The sequence below is a fragment of the Typopeltis vanoorti genome, chromosome 12 (genome assembly GCF_054136105.1).
Source record: "Typopeltis vanoorti isolate ZY-2024b chromosome 12, IOZ_Tvanoo_1.0, whole genome shotgun sequence".
Lineage (NCBI taxonomy): Eukaryota > Metazoa > Arthropoda > Arachnida > Uropygi > Thelyphonidae > Typopeltis > Typopeltis vanoorti.
The window spans coordinates 64,819,461-64,840,529 of NC_143560.1; the positions used below are offsets into that span (position 1 = coordinate 64,819,461).

The 21,069-nt window shown below is 37.7% G+C and overlaps 1 protein-coding gene across 1 annotated transcript in view; it reads left to right on the top strand.

The window, feature by feature from the left end:
• LOC150100847 (voltage-dependent calcium channel type A subunit alpha-1-like) overlaps nt 1-21,069 on the top strand; it is a 1,659,894-nt gene that overhangs the window by 562,697 nt on the left and 1,076,128 nt on the right. The window contains exon 23 of the mRNA XM_090401918.1: nt 20,717-20,834. Coding sequence (XP_090258044.1) covers nt 20,717-20,834 — 118 coding nt within the window. The remainder of the gene's footprint in view (nt 1-20,716; nt 20,835-21,069) is intronic.

Consider the following 21,069-nt stretch of genomic DNA (forward strand, 5'->3'; position numbering starts at 1 on the left):
GAAACCATCTTTGTCATCCATCTTTGTATCCTTTCCACAGTTAATTTATCCCCTTCAAATCCTGGGGACCAAATCTGAGGACAATAGTCCAAGTGGGGTCTGATCAGGGTCTTATACAACGGAATGATAACTGTTTTATCTCTGCAGGTCAGTGTCCTTCTCATAATTGCAGCAATCCTCTGTGTTACCTTCACCACCTTTGCAATATGTCCCCTATATTTCAGGTTTCTATCAATCATCAACCCCAGATCTCTTGTCTCCCCTACTTCCTCCAGTATAACTCCTCCCATAGAGTATGCAGTGTCTCATCGATGTTTCCCAAACCTCAAGACCTTGCATTTTGCTGCATTAAACCGAAACCTCCAGTCATTTGCCCATTTATCTAGTTTATTCAAATCCTCTTGCAGGGCTGCAGCATCTGCACACTAATAATCCTTCCCAGCTTCGCATCATCCGCAAACAACTGAATATCCCCTTGCAATCCACTGACAATGTCATTGATATAAAGGTTAAACAATATAGGTCCTAGTACTGAGCCCTGTGGGACCCCACTTGTAACCTTCTGCCTCCTTGAAACTGCTCCACCATACACAACTCTCTGATACCTGTCAGACAGCCAATCCTGAATCCAGTTGACCAATCTGACATCTAGACCCATGTGCTGCAACTTAAATATCAGCTTATCATGTGGCACCCTGTCAAATGCCTTCGCTAAGTCTAAGAAAATTGCAGTATATGCCTTTCCCTCATCTAATGTTCTTGTAACTTTATTATAAAATTCTAGCATATTGCTAAAACAAGAGCGCCCTTTCACAAATCCATGTTTACTCTCCCAGATAACATTACCCTCGTCTACCCAATGCTGTATACGGTCCCTCACTACTTTCTTCAAGATCTTAACAACTACTGATGACACACAGTCTGGCCTATAATTAGACACTTCCAGTCTCTTACCACCCTTATGCAATGGCACTATCTTACCTTCCTTCCATTCCCTGGGCACCTTTGCCAAAGCCAGACTTTCATTAAAAAGCCAGGTTAAAGGCACTGTCAGTTCCCTAGCACATTCTCTCAAAACTCGGGGTGAAATACCATACAGTCCCACAGCTTTACTGACATCCAGAGTACTCAGTATCTGAAACACACTCTCCTCCTGTACTTCTAAACCTCGAACCAGCCCTATCCCTCTAGCATTAAAACTGACTCCTCTAGGATCAAATACTCCAATAAAGTGTTCATTGAACAATTCCGCTATGTCCTCTGCATTAGTCACTCTATTCCCGTTTTAATTCCACAATATCATTCTTCCAGTCATTTCTCCTCCTACTGGCCACATAGCTAAAAAATTCCCTAGGATTTTCTTTGGATCTTAGGGCCAATCTCCTCTCATATTCCAGTTTCGCTTTCCTTACCACACTAGTCACTCTTCTGGTCTGTGTCTTATATTCTTCATGCATCTTCTCTTCACCTGTCTCCTTATATCTCTTCCATAGCCTCTTTTTCGCATGCAATTCCTGTTTAATATTGTTTGTCATCCACTTTCAAAATCAATTTCCCATGCACTAATGATATCCCAGCCTTCCAATTCCTCCCTCCGTGAAATTTCCCCAAGTTGACGTCTTAGACTATTATAATCACCTGTCTTATAATTCCACATATGTTCCCTTCTATTTGATACTCCTGCATGTCTATTCATTTTCCAAGTCAAAACCATATGGTCACTCTATCGCACTGGTGGGAGAGATGTCATCTCAGTTATTATCAGCTCTTCTGATGCTATAACCAAATCCAAAACTCTTGAACCTCTTGTTCCCTCTATTACATGTTGCCTAAGACATTTGTCCCTCAAGAATTCTAGAAATTGCTACATGCATCTTCTTCTCCCCTGTTTATACTACTGTAGTTAAAATCTCCCATAACAACCATTCTTCTTGCACTTGTCAAACTCAACTGTCTAAACATTTCCTGGTCCCCACCCTCTGTGGTCCTGGGTCTGTAGCAACATCCCATTAAATATCCTGTCTTACCCACCTCTACCTCACACCATATGCTTTCAAAATCATTAGTGCCTCTGCTTCCAAAGTCTCCACTCTTAGAGGACATAGGTCGTCACTTATCATAAGCAGCACTCCACCACCATGCTTTCTCTTCCTATTCTGCCGAAAAATGCTGTACCCAGCAACTTCTATTCCTGTCATTATATCCTCTTCTGTCAACCACGTCTCAGTGATCCCAATAATTTTTTGCCAAGCTGATGCCATCTGCACCACCAATTCCTCTTCTTTATTCTGGATACTCCTGGCATTAGTATAAAGCATATAAATGCCGTTGTTTCTATGCCTAGCATTATCCCCTCGAGACTCCACTGGGCTCAGTGTTAGCTGATGTCGTCTCCCCTTCTTCCAAGTACCTATTCCCACAAGAGGCCACCCCTGCTACCGTCCTTCCTGGGACACACTGACTTGGTCAGAACAGCAATCTCTCCAGATGCCCCACATTCAAATGTAAACTGTCTGTCTCATACAATTCCTCTCTGTCCTCAAACGCTCTCTGAGCATCCACATATTCTAGTCCTCTCTTGTCACACATTCTAGCTATTATGTCATTCAATATTACCACTCTTCTGCTCAGCTCGTCCTTATCATACCTAGGCAACACACACACTATCTTTCCTCTCTGTGTCTTCTTTCATATCACCTCAAGCAAGAATCTCATATCTCTCGCTGCCCTATTTACACCACCACTCAAGTCATTTGTTCCTACCATCACAATCATCTCATCCACCCTTTCACCTCTCTTAACTGCCAAAGCCACACTTTCTGTCATTCCTCCTGGCAAACACTGCTCATGCATCCTATCTTGAACACCACGGATCATTGAGTCCCCATAACATTATACCTCTTGCCATTTCTTCTCTCCTATTGTTTCCATTCTCTCCTCTTCTTGCACTCCCATACCTCTCTCTCTCCTACTGTTTCCATTCTCTCCATTTCCATATCCAATTCCATTCTCTCCTCTCCTATCAGTCCCAAAACTCTCTCTCTCTCTCTCCTCTACTCTGATTTGCCTTGCATTTATTCCTTCCATTCTCCTAATCTCATCTTTCATACTTCTCCCAAGACATTCCACCTCCCGTTTCAGCTCCTCTATCTCCCTCTGCAGGTCAGTCACTCTTAATCAAAATTCACTCTCCCAAACAAAACCATCTCCTAAACCTTCACAGTCACTCACGCCTTCTACACTATCAACTATTATTTTCTCATTCATATTTATTTCTTCATTCTCTCCTATCACACTACTCATCTTCCAGTATTCATTTCCTATTCCTGGAGCAACAAGGTCGGTTATTGAGATATTATACATTTATTTCCTCCCACTGCCTACACTTTATGCACACACGCCCCCCCCCTTCCATCTCTCACAAACCAGATATCCAATTCCCGAGATGCATACATAGTGCAAGTACTGCATGCCACAAACTCCTTTATTATATTGCTTATAATAGAGTTCTTAACTGGCAAAGGACTTGGAGACATGCCATTTGTGACTGCAGCTGAATCTGCCATTATTCGTTACTGCCGAGGGACTACTAGCATAATCATTAATTATTCAAAATAGTGTCGCTAATTAGTGTCAAAAATAAATGCTAAATAAATATTAAGGAGTATAAACTTCCAACAACTTTCTCTAATCCAGAGTAATTTAATAATAAGGTGTGACACCTTTTGGCTACTCGTATGTAAAAATAAGACTTCTGCATTACTTCAACCTTATTATCACCTCTGGGTCTGGCTCCCACTGAAGAGACCTCAGTGAAGGTTGAAACTGGTTAGTGGTTTGATTCCTGCAGAGCAGAGTTTTTGCTTCCTTAAGGTTTTTTCCTTATGGAGCTTTTGAGCATCCAGGATTTGGATCCATTGGGGTGGCCTGTATTAGGGCTTCCTTGGCTGATGCTTTTCCTGGAATATGAGCAGTTCTGCTTGGTGGTAGGGGTGCCTGTCACTGAGTGGAGCCTCTGTTGAGTTAATGATCACTCAGGTCGCTCATTGTTGGGTGATCTGAGTGAGCGCACGAGTTTTTGGAGAGATAACCCCGCACTTAAACAGGGAAATCCGTCTGGGTAGTGACTCTTCCCATAATGCATAGCATTATACATACCCATAAAGATATGTGCTTTGCATTATGGGATATGGGATACTAAGGGAAGTGATGTGAAGTCATACACCTTTACGACGAGTTTCCCCAGTCCTGAAAATAGATCGGGTGCAAACTTGTTTGCTTACACTTGGATAAAGGATTAATCCAAGTATATAATTTCTTGGTATCTTTAATTTGTAACATTACCAAGTGGACAAACTTCCAAATACTTGCAGAATGATTTGAATAGGCTGGAATTATGGGCATGGGAAAATGGGTATCAGTTCAATGTCAGTAAATGTAAAGTCATTCACTTTGGCATGATTAGATATCCAATGGACTAGATTTTTCTCTTAGAGGATTTTGCGTGATTGAATGGATTGCCATTGGATGTTGCGAGTGCAAGCAGTGTGAATGAATTCAAGAATAAGTATGATAGCTGGTGTGTGTAGTATGTGGCCTCCCTCGATAAGTCTCTGAATCTCTGTAGCTCTGTCTTAATAATAATAATAATAATAATGGGAAGTTCTTTTGGAATTATTATTTCTGGCAAAGCACCTGTAGTCTCTTGAGTTATTCAGTAGTTTTTTGAAGTGGTTCTTCCACACTACAATGGAATGAATTTTTTTTTTTTTTTGGCTTGGAGTGTAATAAATGGGTGGAGTGGGTTGCCAGAAGTATGATAATTATCTTCGGGATAATGGCTACAGTGGATCTTCTGCAATGAGTCTTTGACTGTATGGAGATGACAGAGAAATAATAATAATAATAATAATTATTATTATTATTATATTTTAGTTATGAAAGCAGGCAAACGCAATCTGACTGTAATTCTAGATTCCGTGTGGAAAAACTTCCAACAACTATCTCTAATCCAGAGTATTTTAATAATAAGGTGTGACACCTTTTGGCTACTCGTATATGGAAATATGACTTCTGCATTACCTCAACCTGGGTATCACCTCTTGGTCTGGCTCCCACTGATGAGCCCACAATAAAGGTCAAAAGTGGTCTGGGTAGTGACCCTTCCAGTGGTGAGCTATAAGGGGCTCGATGGGGCTCGTGCGAGCCCTTTGTTAAATTTTTTTTCAAATTTGGGAGCCCTTGTTCTTCTCGTTTACTTTTTTATTTTTTCAAAAAAACACATAATTTTTTTAAATATATTAAGCGACAAACACATACGGTAACCTAACAAAAATTTTAGTCTATTCAGCAGTGTATATATTATTTGGAATTATTGTTTGAACTCCTCTATAATGAATGCACCCAAGTTTGAAAATAAAATAACCACATGCGCTATCTTTACCCTTCTCCCCTTTTGGTAGCCAATCGTATGGTAAAACAGTAGCCAATCAAATGTTTTATAAAAGATTATAAAAGATTTTATTCTTATTATATTTGGATAGTTAAAAAATGTTTTTCTTATGTAAGATAAATTAACACAGATGATTGTGTGCAAATATTTCATGTTTAGATCATGAAATATTTGTTAGATCATAAAATATTTGCCTTTACAGGTTGATTGTCCCCTCATATGTTTTGATTGGCATTTGTACACAAGCTGTATTAATAAAAGATTTTGTGTGAAATATGGCTTTTTTTTTGCTTGACGATGCAAGCCCTTTGTTAAAATTTCCATAGCTCTCCACTGGACCCTTCCCATAATACATAGCATTATACATGTTCATGAGGATATGTGCTTTGCATTATGGGATACTAAATCAAATGATATGAAGTCATTAACTTCTTTATATGAGTTGCCCTAGTCCTAAAAATAGTTCAGGTACAAAATTTGTTTGCTTACATTTGGATAAAGGATTAAATCAAGAATATATTTCTTGATTTAATCTTGGTTTGATCTTGATTTAATAATTTCTTGGCATCTTTTATTTATAGTACAACCAAGTAGAAAAACTTCCAACAATCTAGATTCCATTGTTACATAATCAAGATGATGGACTAACTGTATGTCAGTGACACCAACTGGCTTTTAGATTATCCTATGTGAGACACACTCAGAATGAAAAATGACTTGATCATCAGCCTTGATAACGGGCCCAAAGACATTAAAGATCAAATTACATCAAAAGGACCTGTTGTGCCATGAATTTTGAACACCTAAATTTCATAAGAAAGTATTCTGTTATGACAGATTTAGATGTGAAGCATTCTCCAACATATTACCTAAGTGTGTAATGAAACTTCTAACCCCTAATGTCAGAAAAAATATCTTCTACATCAAGGACTCAAAAGATTTCATTACCAAGATAAAGAACATCATTTCGGATCTGACAGATATATATTAGTGGGCTTAGATTTAATGAGTCATATATTAAAATCGATATTTTCAATATTTAATTTTCTTTAACTTCTTTGTAAGTGTATTAATACTGGAAAATAGTAATTCTAATGTGTCCTTTCTCCACAGAAGTCTAAACAATGAGTAATGATAGATTATCTTTTTCCAGTGTCAGTTTCCAGTGTTCCAGTTTTTGCACTGGAAAAAGGAAACTTTTTCCAATGCAAAAAGTAGGCGAGATCTTTCTAATCAACAAATACTAGATGTTATATTCAGGCAATAATAATCAGGGAAAAGAAGGAGTAGCTATAGTATTCAACACTAAATATGAGGATAATCTTCTTGAATGACAAGCAATATCAATAGAGTGATGTTGGAGAATATCAGAATGGAAAACTGGACAATGACATTTCTTTGTGCCTATGATCCAACAGAAGATATTATTATTATTATTATTATTATTATTATTCAGGCCTCTATGGAGTCAAAAGACTCATCGTGGGAGGTCCTTCCTAAGAAACACAACGTCTATCAAGACTCATCGAGGGGAGGTCCCCCCCCCCCAAGAAACACAAAGTCTATCATACCACTCCTTGAACTCATTGACCGTTCTCACTCCCACCACTTCATCAGGCAATGCATTCCACGGTTCAACCACCCTCCATGCAAAGAAACCACTCCTTATCCTCTCGCTCACAGTTTCCTTTTGTAACTTCCAGGGATGGTCTCTTGTCATCACTCCTTCCCGCTGTTCAACCAAGCAAAAGAACTCCCCAGTGTCAACCCTATAATCACCTCTCAACAGTTTAAAAGTCTCAATCATATCACATCTTCTTCTTCTGTACACCAAACTCAGCAGTCCACATTCCCTCAGCCGATCCTCATAACTATCATTGTACAGTCCTGCAACCATCTTTGTTATCTGCCTTTGTACCCTTTCCACAGTTAATTTACCCCCTTCAAATCCTGGGGACCAAATCTGAGAACAATAGTCCAAGTGTGGTCTGATCAGGGTCTTATACAATGGAATGATAACTGTTTTATCTCTGCAGGTCAGTGTCCTTCTCATAATTGCAGCAATCCTCTGTGTTACCTTCACCACCTTTGCAATATGTCCCCTATATTTCAGGTTTCTATCAATCATCAACCCCAGATCTCTTGTCTCCCCTACTTCCTCCAGTATAACTCCTCCCATAGAGTATGCAGTGTCCCATCGATGTTTCCCAAACCTCAAGACCTTACATTTTGCTGCATTAAACTGATACCCCCATTCATTTGCCCATCTATCTAGTTTAATCAAATCCTCTTACAGGGCTGCAGCATCTGCACTATTACTAATAATCCTTCCCAGCTTTGCATCATCTGTAAACAACTGAATATCCCCTTGCAATCCACTCACAATGTCATTGATATAAAGGTTAAACAATATAGGTCCCAGTACTGAGCCCTGTAGGACCCCACTTGTAACCCTCTGCTTCCTTGAACTGCCCCACCCTACACAACTCTCTGATACCTATCAGACAGCCAATCCTGAATTCAGTTGACCAATCTGACATCCATACCCATGTGCTGCAACTTAAATATCAGCTTATCATGTGGCACCCTGTCAAATGCCTTTGCTAAGTCTAAGAAAATGGTAGTTATATGCCTTTCCCTCATCTAATGCTCTTGTAACTTTATCATAAAAGGCTAGCATATTGCTAAAACAAGAGCGCCTCTTCACAAATCCATTTGACTCTCCCAGATAACATTACCCTCATCTGCCCAATGCTGTATATAGTCCTTCACTACTTTCTCCAAGATCTTACTAACTACTGATGACACACAAACTGGTCTATAATTAGACACTTCCAGTCTGCTACTGCCCTTATGCAATGGCACTATCTCATCTTCCTTCCATTCCATGGGCACCTTTCCAGCAGCCAGACTTTCATTGAAAAGCCAGGTCAAAGGCACTGTTAGTTCCCTAGCACATTCTCTCAAAACTCGTGGTGAAATACATTCCAGTTCCATAGCTTTACTGACATCCAATGTACTCAGTATTTGAAACACACTCTCCTCCTGTACCTCTAAACCTTGAACCTATCCTGTCCCTCTAGCATTAAAACTGACTCCTCCAAGATGAAATACTCCAATGAAGTGTTCATTATGCAATTCTACTATGTTCTCTGCATCAGTCACTCTATTCCCATTTTTATCCCACAATATCATTCTTCCACAGTCATTTCTCCTCCTACTGGCCACATATCTAAAAAATTCCCTAAGATTTTTTTTTTGGATCTTAGTGCTGATCTCCTCTCATATTCCAGTTTCGTCTTCCTTACCATACTAGTCACTCTTCTGGCCTGTGTATTATACTCTTCATGTATCTTCTCTTCTCCTGTCTCCTTATATCTCTTCCACAGCCTCTTTTTCACATGCAATTCCTGTTTAATATTGTGTGTCATCCACTTTACTCCAAATTGTGTCCTCTTGTTCACTCGTGGTACTAAGAAGAAAGTGAAGGAATTTTTTGAGGCATTAGAGATGGTAGCAAATACAACGAAAAAGGAAAACTTGATCCTTGTTGTCGATCTAAACAGCTGAGTAGGAAATGACTACCAGACATATGGAAATGTTTTGGTAAAATTTCGAGAAAAGAGCAAAACTAATAATACAGTGAGTATCTTCTGATTTTTGTTCAGGACATGAACTAATTATTACGAACACCATGTTCCAACATAAACATTGACACAAATTCATATGGAAAAAAGAGGCAAAAAACAAGAAAAGTCTCATTGATTATGTTATTGTTGATAGTAATGTTTTCTCACTTCAGGAAACAAGAATATACAGAAGATGTGAAATTCCAAGCGATCACCATTTAGCATTGAGCAGGATAAAATTGACTTTCTTATTGAAAAGAAGAGCAAGTAAGAAAAGCATAAAACGATTCAAAGTTGACCAGCTTTCAGAGATGAACTCTACACTCAAATACACAAACATTATTCAACAAAGAATGAAAGAGTTTGAAAACAAGAACTAATCCTTGGGGATTTAGTGGCAAACCTTAAAAAAAAATATTCATTGACTCAACCAGAGTCCACTTCCTGGTGGACTCAGGAAGTTAAAAGAGGTAGTTAAGGATTAAGAAAAAGAAACATATTGAATGTTCCTGTGTAAAACTAGCTAAACAAAAGTCATTGGAAGACTTTGGTAAGAACATAGAAATAAATATCAGGAAGGTGGAAAATATTCTGGAGGCTATTGAAAATGCTTAGAAATGGAGGAAAGAGTACTGTAGAAAGAGTCAGAGATGATAAAGGTGACATGAAAACTAAAGATAAAGATACTCTAGATGTCTGGAGTAATTATTTTGAAAGACTGCTAAATGAAAAAAGCAGTGACAGCATAGTAATAGAAAACACTCGACAGGAATGCAATTAGGAATACATATCAGTATTTGAAGTATAAAAAGTTATAAAAACACTGAAATGCAAAAAGGTAGCTGGAGATAATATTCCACCAGAAATTATCAAATGTGGAGGTATAAAAGTTTTACATTGGCTACAAGAATAAATTAGAGAACAAGAATGCAAGATGGACAGGGAAACGGGGGAGTCAGGTTGATAGGGTGACACAGTTTAAGGAGAGTGAATGTTGGAAGCAGTAGTGAGTGAGAATGGGAATAGGATGTAGTTCAGTTGGAGGATGTAGATAGGGTAAGTGATGATAAAGGCAGTTGGGAATGGTTTGGTGTTGGGAAATTACAACCAACAAGTGAAAGGGAAGACAACAAACTGTTAAATAAATTGAAACAGATGGATTAGATAACTGAGTAATGAGTTCACTGGTTGACTGGCTGTCTGGTAGGCATCTGTAACTTGTATATGGAGTTGCAGTATCCCAGAAGAGGAAAGTCACTAGCAGGGCGGCTCTACCGACGGTGCAAGGCATGCATTTGCACGGGGCAGCAAAGTTGGCATAAACTATACGAAAAATAAGGGAGAAGGGGCGGCAAAATATGCTACTGCATGGGGCGACTATACGAAAAATAAGGGAGAAGGGGCAGCAAAATATGCTACTGCATGGGCGGAAAAATTCCTAGGGGCAGCCATGGTCACTAGTAGTCTGCCAACACATCTGTTTTAGGGCCATTGTCATTTAATTTAATTTAATTTGTATATTGATGACATTGGGATGTGTATAACTAGGCATATACAACTGTTTGCATGTGATGCAAAACTTGGGAAGGTAATAAGGAATCAAGCAGATTGTTTCCTTACAGGAGGAATTGAATAGATTGTGCAACAGTATGGAACTCTCAGTTCAATTGCAAAGTGATGAATTCTAAAATTTGGTAGGCAACAATGTGATGCAAAGTATACACTAGGTGGAGAAACTTTTGAAGTCGTAGTGAATGAGGAGGTTCAGAATGGGATGGCCTGTGATGTGTGGGATGTAGTTGAGTTGGAGGATGTAAATAGGGTAAGATAAGATAAGAGACTTTGGAGTGTTGGTAGACCTGAAGTTCAAATATCACATTGCACAAGTTGTGAAGTTGTTGCATAATATTATGGCAATGATGTGGTAACATGTAGAATAAAAATGGTATGGTTCTATTCTATATAATCTATATGAGATCTCTGATCTCATATGGATTATTGTGCACAAATTTGATCATCTCATTTTAATAGTGATGAAGATATATTGAAAAGGAATTCAGAGAGGATTCACAAAGGTGGTAACCTGTCTTTGGAATGTGGAGTATGAAGACAGATTGAAAGAATATAATTTGTAAAGCCTTGTGAATAGAAGGAGGAGGGGAATATGATTGAGACATCTAAGTTGATCAGGTGTTGTTACCAGGTTAACACAGAAGAAATGTTTCATGGAATGGGAGAGGAAGGAAGATAGAATAAGTGGCCATCCCTAGAATTTGTATAAAGAGGGTATCAGCAAAGGAGTGAGGGAACAGGTTCTTTGTATGGAGAGTGGCAGTGGTGAGTGGAATACGTTGCGTCTGCGTGGTGTGAATGCAGACTTATTAAATTGGTTTAAGGTATGTTTGGATGAGCTTTGTGTGTGTGTGATTGTGTATACCTTGCATGATGAGTCTCTGAATCCATAGAGGTCAGGTGTTAATAATAATTATTATTATTATTATTATTACTATCACCCAAGACCCCATGGAGTCAAACACTCATCTAGGAGGTCTGTTTATCATACACACACATATCTCATCATACCATACTTTAAACACACTAAAATTCTCTGCGGACACTACACTCTCAGGCGAGTCTATTCACAACTCTGCAAGCAAAAAACCTGCTTCTCACTCCCCTGCTCACACCCTCTTTATACAGTTTCCAGGGATGACCTCTGGTTCTCTCCTGATCTCCCACTGTTTTCTGTAGAACCTCTCCAACATTGATCCTATAACAACCACTTACTAATTTGTAGGTCTCCACTAGACTCTGTAAATTGCATCTTCTCAATCTTTCCTCATATTCGACATACCAGAGGTCAGAAACTACCTTAGTCAGTCAAATCTGGACCCTTTCCAACGTTTCTTCATCCTTTTGAAAACCAGGTGACCAAATCTGGGCACAGTATACCATGTGTGGCCTAATCAAAGCCTTATACAATGGAACAAGAATCTCCCTAGGATTCTTTTTGGCTTCATTAGCTAACTGCTGCTCATACCTCACTTTTCCTATCCTTATCAACCAAGTTACCCACTTTGATTGATCTTTGTAATCCTCATGGAATTGGTTGTTACCACTTCTCTTATGCTGCCTCCATAATGCCCTTTTTCTCTGTATCGCATGCTTAATCTCCATATTCATCCATCTCACACCTGCCTTATTTAACCTTCTCACCTTGGAATACACTTAGACATTGCATCTACTAGATAGTTTTTGAAAATCCCCCAAGCTGCATTGATCTCTTTTCCAGCTAACTCCTCATTCCATGCTACACCCACAAGCTGTCTCCTGAGCTCTTCATAATCACCACCCTTGTAGTTCCACATATACCCTTTTCTTACAGGGGTCCTCACATTGCTGGCAACCACCCAGGTAATCACTTCATAGTCACTCTCACCAATTGGTGGGTGATTGGACACCTCATTTATAATTACATCCTATGATGAGATGATCAAATCCAAGACCCTCAATCCTTGTGTGCTCTCTGTTACATACTGTCTGAGGTAGTTGTCACTCAAAAACTCAATAAACTTATTTTCTTTTCTTCCAGTTGCTATCTCATCATCCCAGTCTATATTACCATAATTAAAATTGCCCATAATGATCATCCTCTTCTTATTTGCTTGGCTGATTTAATTATACATTTCATAGTCACTACTATCCACATTACCAGGTCTATAACAACATCCAACCAAGTATTTCATTCTATTATCCTCTATCTCACACCATACTGCCTCAAAACCACGGGTGCTATTTCTGTCTCGCATCTCTACTTTGTATGGATGTAACTCTTTTTCTATCACCAATAGCACTGTCCCTCCCTTTTTGCCCTTTCTGTTCTCACGAAACACATCATAACTTTTCCATTTCTGTTCTTGTCAGGACGTCATCCTCATCGAACCATGTGTGACTTATTCCAACAATTTTTGGGTGAACAGACTCAATTAATGGAACCATTTCATCTGCCTTGTTTCTTACACTTCTAGCATTTATGCAAACACAGCAGCTCATTTCTGGATCTACAGCTAGTTCCACTGATACCACGCATTTCATGTGATTTCTCCTTGCTCAACTGAAGCCACTTCCCTTTCTACTTATTCAATTTAGACCCCTTTTCAAATCAAACTGTTTCCTCTTGATCCCAGGTCATCCCATTCCTTTCCTGTCTACACATGCATTCACATCCTCTTGGAGCATCCACCTTTCTTACACTGTGTTCCCCTGTCCACCCTGAGGTAATTTTGTTTCCCTGTCCATCTTGCACATCCATTCTCTCATTTTCTGTACTCATGCCACTTACTTCCTCATTCATAACCACCTCTTCAATCTCTCCTGTCTTACTCTCCCGCTCTTCCACATTGCTTCCCACTTGATCTGATTTATTCTCTGTACTCACTTCTCTACCTTTCAGCAGCAGTCTTTCCGAGCGACTCGCACCAAAACCACTCAAATGCAGTCAATCACTCTTATATAGTTCACTTGATCCTTCAATCTCATTCTACACATTAACAAACTGCACTCCTTTCTCCTCATACATTTCAGCTAACATATCATTCATAATCCTTGCTCTCTGCCTCATCTCACCACTGTCATACCTAGACAACATACGCTTACTACCTTGCCTATCATACTATTCTCTTTTATTCGTCTAAGTAACCTCCTGATATCCAATTTGACGTGCTCTTTGTTCTCAGTCAAGTCATTTGTGCCTATTAAAACTACCAACTCTTTTGCTCACTTCCATCTCATATCCAGTGCCTCAATCACACTACTCATTCTACCGCCAGCAAAACATATCTTGTTCGTCCTCTCGTCCAGCACACCTTTAATAATTGAGTCACCATACAATGCTACTCACAGGTCTTTCGTTACCTCTTTTATACCAATATGATTTGTTTCCATCATTTTCACTATCCCATACATTTCCCGAATTTTCTTAACTTCATTCCGCATCCATTTCAACTCTTGCCTCATCCTAACCAGCTCAACTTTCGAATCTTTCATCACATTTTCTCTGTCATTCATTTTTTTTTCGAATTTCCGAACTCTCGAACCCTGAATCACACTTTCACTCTCATTCATTCTTTCGAGTTTTCGTACTTTTGATCCTTGTGTTAGACTTTCACTGTCATTCATTCTTTCGATTTTTCGAGCTTTCGAACTTTGCATCACACTATTTTTGCTTTGATTCATTCTCTCAATTTCATTGCCTTCTGCCACATTTGCATCACTTTCATCCTTCTTACCATCCATTAAGTTTTTCAGCTCACTCGTTTTCTTCTTCAATAATTTTTTAACATTTTTTTCGCTGTTCTTTCACACCATCCTTCTCTATCAGACGAGCACTCATTCTCCGAGAGGAGAATGAGTTAGTAGCATTCTTGCTACTAACACTTCTGCCAACAAATATTTGCACTCATCAAATCCTTATTCAGCTCACACTTCGCACACTCCCTCCTTCCATCCACCTTTTAAATATCCACAATTTATCAATGTAATCAAACGAATACATGTAGCACACCCCACATTTCACTAAATGACTGAAATCGAAGTTAAATTTCCCATGACAAAGCTGCAGCCATCTTTCCTTTGCTAGTTACTACGCTAAGCTCTGATATCAATGAATTTGTAAATTAATAACTTCCTGAATAGCTTAAAACCTTCAAATCCATTTAGCAGTGCAAATTGAAGAAATAGGATACTTCCTTTTCTGGGTATACTAATCTCCATCACAAGACTATGTTTGTTTACATATGGAAAAAAGTTCAACATAGATATTTTACATGCTATTTCTCACCATCACCTGTTTCAAAAACACTCTGTCCTAAAGACCCTCAAAGTTAATGTATGTACTGTATCTAGTGATAACAACAGAAAGGAATGTTTCATCAGTTCAACAGAACTGATGAAATACACAAAATGTATTTCATCAGAGAACTGCTTCAAAGAAATGGCTACATTCTAAGGACTATCAACATTTTGCTAAAACCACCAAATATCTCAGCACATGTGCAAGAAAATGTGACCCATAAAGGTTCATTTTCCCCACCATACATAAAAAACAAAACTAATGAAATAGTTCAAGTTTTGAGACATTATAGCTTTAGTTACTTTCACATTTGTGACAAATGATCATGCCACTTCAGTCACTTAGACAATCTCCTTCACTGCTTAAGAGGCCAGGTGTTTATAAAATTTTCTACACAGATACTAAAATCATGAGCCTCCATAGCCAAATTGGAAGAATGGCAGTATATTACTATTATTATTACATGACGCCTCTGAGGAGTCCAAAGGCTCACTGAGGGAGGACACCTATTTTCCAACTCTCCGTCTTCACCACTTAATCCACCAACTACAGCAAATTGCCATTACCATCATCGCCTACACAAATGATATCTACTGCTCACCACTACCACGACTAGTATATATTTTTTTTCTGTAAATTGCATGTGTTCTCAAGGCTGATTTTCTGTATGCGGGATGAAAATCCCAAGTTTCCGGGAGAAAAAACCCTGCTACCTATCACAGTATATTGCACCCTTTGATTGGAAAATGCCTATGTTCAATTATCATCATTACCAGAGGAATCTTTATATGAGTTTTTTCATTTGAAGGTGAGTTGATGATGATCACGATGATGAACAGCCTATTTTTCTCTCTACTGCAGGGAAGGCCTCTCCCATTGAGGGAGGTTTTGGGTCTTCTACTCCCGTGGTAATCCAGTCCATGTTGGGAGAGTGTATCTATACTATGAAGGTGAAAGACAATCACAAAAATCCATGCCTACGCAGGATTCAAACATGCAGCCTCTTTGCTGGAGAGCAGATATGCTAACCACTCGGACAACCAGGCCGGCGAAAGTGAGTTAACGGATCTCATGTGGAAGTAGCAGAGTTTTTTCTTCAAGAAACTTGGATTTTTCATCCTTCATACAGGCAAATCTTCTTTCAGAGCACACACAATTTAGAGACAAATAATACTGTTTTTGGGATGATGAGCAGTAGACAGTTAATTCTCCTACTACATTCTCCTATGTAGTAGGAGAATTAAGTAGTAGGGAGATGGTTAGATGTGTATAGCACAGTATAGTAGAGTGCCCTCCTGCAATAAGCCCTTGGAGGTGTTACATAATAATAATAAAAATTTTTGGTAATTTGTGTGATGTAAACATATTTTTGCTTCACATAAATAGGACATTTGAGAGAAGTATGCATGAAAGAACATGTAAGAGAAGTAGAGGAAAAGAGATCTCATAAATCAGGCATGGGTTTTCTATTAACTAGCAAAAAGTATTACATTATTTCTCAATTCACAAGAAATGCCATTTATTAAATTTAACAGCTATATTTAAAGATGCTGCTAAAATTACTGATGTCCAGCATGGTGCAATTAAAATCAAAGTCTGATCTTAAACCAGCAGTCCTTTCCTTCATGCTTACACGGTGATCAGAATACATCCTTCAAATTATGGCCACAACTATGTTCATCGGATTATAGTTCACAAGCTGATAGGTATTTGTGTCCATAATTTTTATGATATACTAAACCAGCTGTGTTCAGCCTACATAAAGGACCAAAAAGAGATAGAGAGAGACAGAACTAGCTTATGATAGACATTATATAGCACAGATGAACAATGAATTACATTTATGACATCTTGACATGATATACACCATCAATTTAATGACAGTGCCACCAATGCCAGTTTATTTATTATAAATAATTCTTTTGTTATTTGTTTTCAGATTAAACATATCTTTATTTATTATAAAGTTAGCCATAGAGTGTAAGAAACTAGTAGAATAAAACAGTTTTTAATTCTCTTTTAATTATGGTTTATTATTATTATTATTATTATTATTATTACCCAGATCCCATGGAGTCAAAGACTCATCTGGGAATACTTTATACTGAACATGTGCCTCAGGTCTCTGTGCTTGGGCCATTGTTGTTTAATTTGTACATAAACGATATAGTAAATGGCTTAAAGGGAGATATTCAGTTGTTTGCTGATGATGCAAAGTTGGGAAGCACATTAACAAATCAAGCCGGTGTTGAGAGAGTGCAGGATGATTTAAATAAGTTGGCAAAATGGGCAAAAGTTTATGGATGTCAGTTCAATGTGGAAAAGTGGAAAGTTATGCATTTTGGGATTAAAAGATTACCAGCTGTGTACTACATCGATGGAACGGTACTCCAAGAGAGTGATGAGGCTAGGGACTTGGGGCATTGGTGGATAGGGAGATGAAGTTCAGGGGACACATTACTAAGGTGTCCAAGATTGCACATAGGATTACTTGGTTATTGATTAACACACTAACATCCAGAGATAAAGAGATTATTATTCCCCTTTATAAGGCATTGATACTTCTACATTTGGATTAATGTGCTCAGGTCTGGTCACCTGGATTCCTTGGAGATAAGGAAGTTGTGGAGAGGATTCAGAGGAGAGTGACTAAGTTGGTGAGTAATGTAAAAAATGCTCCCTGCATTGATAGATTGAGAGCTTGTGGATTACAAAGGTTGGTTGATAGGCAGAGAAGAGGGAATATGATAGAAACATTTAATTGCAGGCGTAGACTTCTGTGGCTAATGGGTTCAAAAGACATATTTCGGTGATTACACCACATTTTTTATTATTCAGTTATACAATATACTGAAATAATAGTTCCCGACAAGTTTCGTAAATCATAGGATTTCCATCTTCAGGGGAAATAGTATAACTTAAAGTTTAAACAAGAGAAATTAATAAATATAAATCATAACCATCTGGCTATTCATAAACTCAAATAACAGAATGCAGATATAAAACGTTATTCACGTTGAACAATACTGGACGATGTCATGTGTTCTTGTTCTCGTTCATACAGTCCGAGCTCAGATTGAGGTAGATTTTTTTTAGAGCTGACCACACTCGATGGAGAATTAAACCTTGATTTTTATTGCATTGGGTTGGGTTTTTCAGCATATTAGCAGCTTGTTTAAATTTTCTTATATAGCTGTTGTTTTCTATGTATGACATCGTCGTTTTTTGCCAGAGTACATCGTGTCCAGTGGAAGTGGTGTGGAAAGCAAGACCCGTTTTTTGTTCTCTTTTGTATTGTACGTCTTTTTGGTGTTCTGCCATGCATATTTCTCCAGATCTTCCTGTCTGTCCTACATAGCAAATCCCGCAAGAGCAATGGATTTTGTAGACTCCTGGTTTTTTAAGAGGATGATGAGGTAGTTTTGGTGGATGTAGGAACCTTGAGATTTTTTCCATAGGAAGGAAGGCTACTTTTACCTTGTGTTTGTTCATTAATTTGGCTAGCATATCTGTAAAATTTCTGATATAAGGATTGATATTCTGATATAAGAAGATTGCGTTTTTGTAATCCTGTTTTATTGTGTTGTTAGTTGGAGGCATTTTAAGATTCTCTTGATGGTTTTTGTTTCATACCCATTCTGTTGGAGGATTTGTGTTAAGTATTTTAGTTCTTCATTACATCTTTCTTGTGTGCTGGAGATATTGTATGCTCTGTCTCGAAGAGTTTTAATTTAGCTTATTTTTTGTGAAGGATGGTGATTTGCTCTTGTGGGATTTGCTACGTAGGACAGAAACGAAGATCTGGAGCAATACGCATGGCTGAACACCAAAAAAACATACAATACAAAAGAGAACAAAAAACGGGTCTTGCTTTCCATACCACTTCCACTGGACACGATGTACTTTGGCAAAAAATGACGATATCATACATAGAAAACAACAGCTATATAAGAAAATTTAAAGAAGCTGCTAATATGTCGAAAAATCCAACCCAATGCAATAAAAATCAAGGTTTAATTATCCATCAAGTGTGGTCAGCTCTAATAAAAAATCTACCTCAATCTGAGCTCGGACTGTATGAACAAGAACACGAACACGTGACATCGTTCAGTATTGTTCAACGTGAATAACGTTTTATATCTACATTCTGTTATTTGAGTTTATGAATAGCCAGATGGTTATGATTTGTATTTATTAATTTCTCTTGTTTAAACTTTAAGTTATACTATTTACCCCTGAAGATGTAAATCCTACGATTTGCGAAACTTGTCGGGAACTATTATTTCAGTATATTGTATAACTGAATAATAAAAAATGTGGTGTCTTTAGTTATATTACTAAAAGATTTTTATAAGATTGATGCAGGGCAAATGTTTCAGCTGTGTGATAGTGATGGAAGAGCAAGAGGTCATCCCTGGAAATTAAGGAAACGTGTGGTTAACAAGGGTGTGAGAACGAGGTTTTTCACCTGGAGGGTGGTGAATGAGTGTAATACATTGCCTGACTCAGTTGTGAGTTCTTCATATGTAAATGAATTCAAGAAGAGATATGACAGATGTTGTTTTGATAGTTTGGGTCTCCCACAATGAGTCTACTGACTCCATGGAGATACCCGTAATAATAATAATAATAATAACGGTATAGGTCTCCCACAATGAGTCTTTGAGTCCTTAGAAATTCCCAAGAAATTAATAATAATAATTGTACTCTGAAGTGTGTTGAGAATTCCAAGATTTAAAAAAAAACAAAAAAAAAAACATTGGAATGGGCTTCATAACACTCTTTATCCCAAGGAATCAGACCTCCACATCCTCAAGAATGACCCTTTTCTTATTATGAAATGTTCACACACAGCACTATTGCATTGTAGGTTTTGTGACCTACAATGCAATAAAAAAAATTTAACTTTTATGTTTAAGAATATTGGATGAAGTTTAAAGGGGGTTGCTGCAAATGCATGTATACTGCAAATGCAATATACATGCATTTGCAGATGATGCAAAGATGAGAACTGTAGTGAGTAGAGCAGATATAGGATTTGAATAGACTGTGGAAGTGTGTTGCCAGTTTGATGATGAAACATGCAAAGTTTTAACATTTGGAAAGCAAAGATGGAATGCAGATTTTTTTTGAGCAAGTTTTCAAAATATGCATTTTTAATTTAAATATGTGTTAAATTTTTTCACTCGTGATTAAAGCATAATTTACAGTTGTGTTTATTTTATAAACACAACCTTCTCGTAATGAAAACAGGTGTGTTGGATTATGAAGAATATTATTGACATTTTCAGATATTTGTACATCTCATGAACGTGATGTGAGAAGGAGATTAGTAACTAAATCTTGCATTACTATCATAGCATCTTGACATTTCTTGTGGTTATATGCAAAAAATAATGACAAACTGTTTTTTTAATAAAACAAGTTGAACACCCGTTGTGTTATTCTGATTTTATTATCATGGTTTTTCTCATTTTGCAAGATACCTTTTAATATCTTGTGTAGTATATATTATTTTAATGGCTAATTTGCCTATTTTTGTTTAGAAGTGCCCCTTTTTATAATGTCATTAACTTTTTTAACCAAATTTTAGAAGCCATAAAAATACTATTTACTTAGAGGAGTAACATGGGAATCTTCCCAGAAATAATACCTATAATAACTTGTGTATTATATTTTGATAATATGCTATAGAAAATACTATGATATACTCCATTCATTCTATTAAGTGAAGTAAATTTCTCTCTCTCTCTTCTACAATCACATGATGTTTTCTCTTTATAGTATCCTTCCATGAAGAAGATCACAATAGAGATGATGCTGATACTAAGGATGATGAAGGTACTGGCCCAAGACCTATGCTGCCCTACTCTTCTATGTTTGTTTTTTCTCCTACAAATCCGTAAGTACTCTTATGTTATGTTTTGATTATTGTCTTTCAGGCTACTTATGAAAAGTTTGTCAACTGAATATTTTTGCACACACACTAGTTGTATTTTGCTAATATGTGCATATTCATGACAAAGGATTTGCCCTATTTTATTTGTTTAGCAGTTTGGATATTTCTTGTTTATACAGCTGGGATAGTTATTACTAAATAACTTAAGGAATTCACAACGTATACTGGAATATAAATT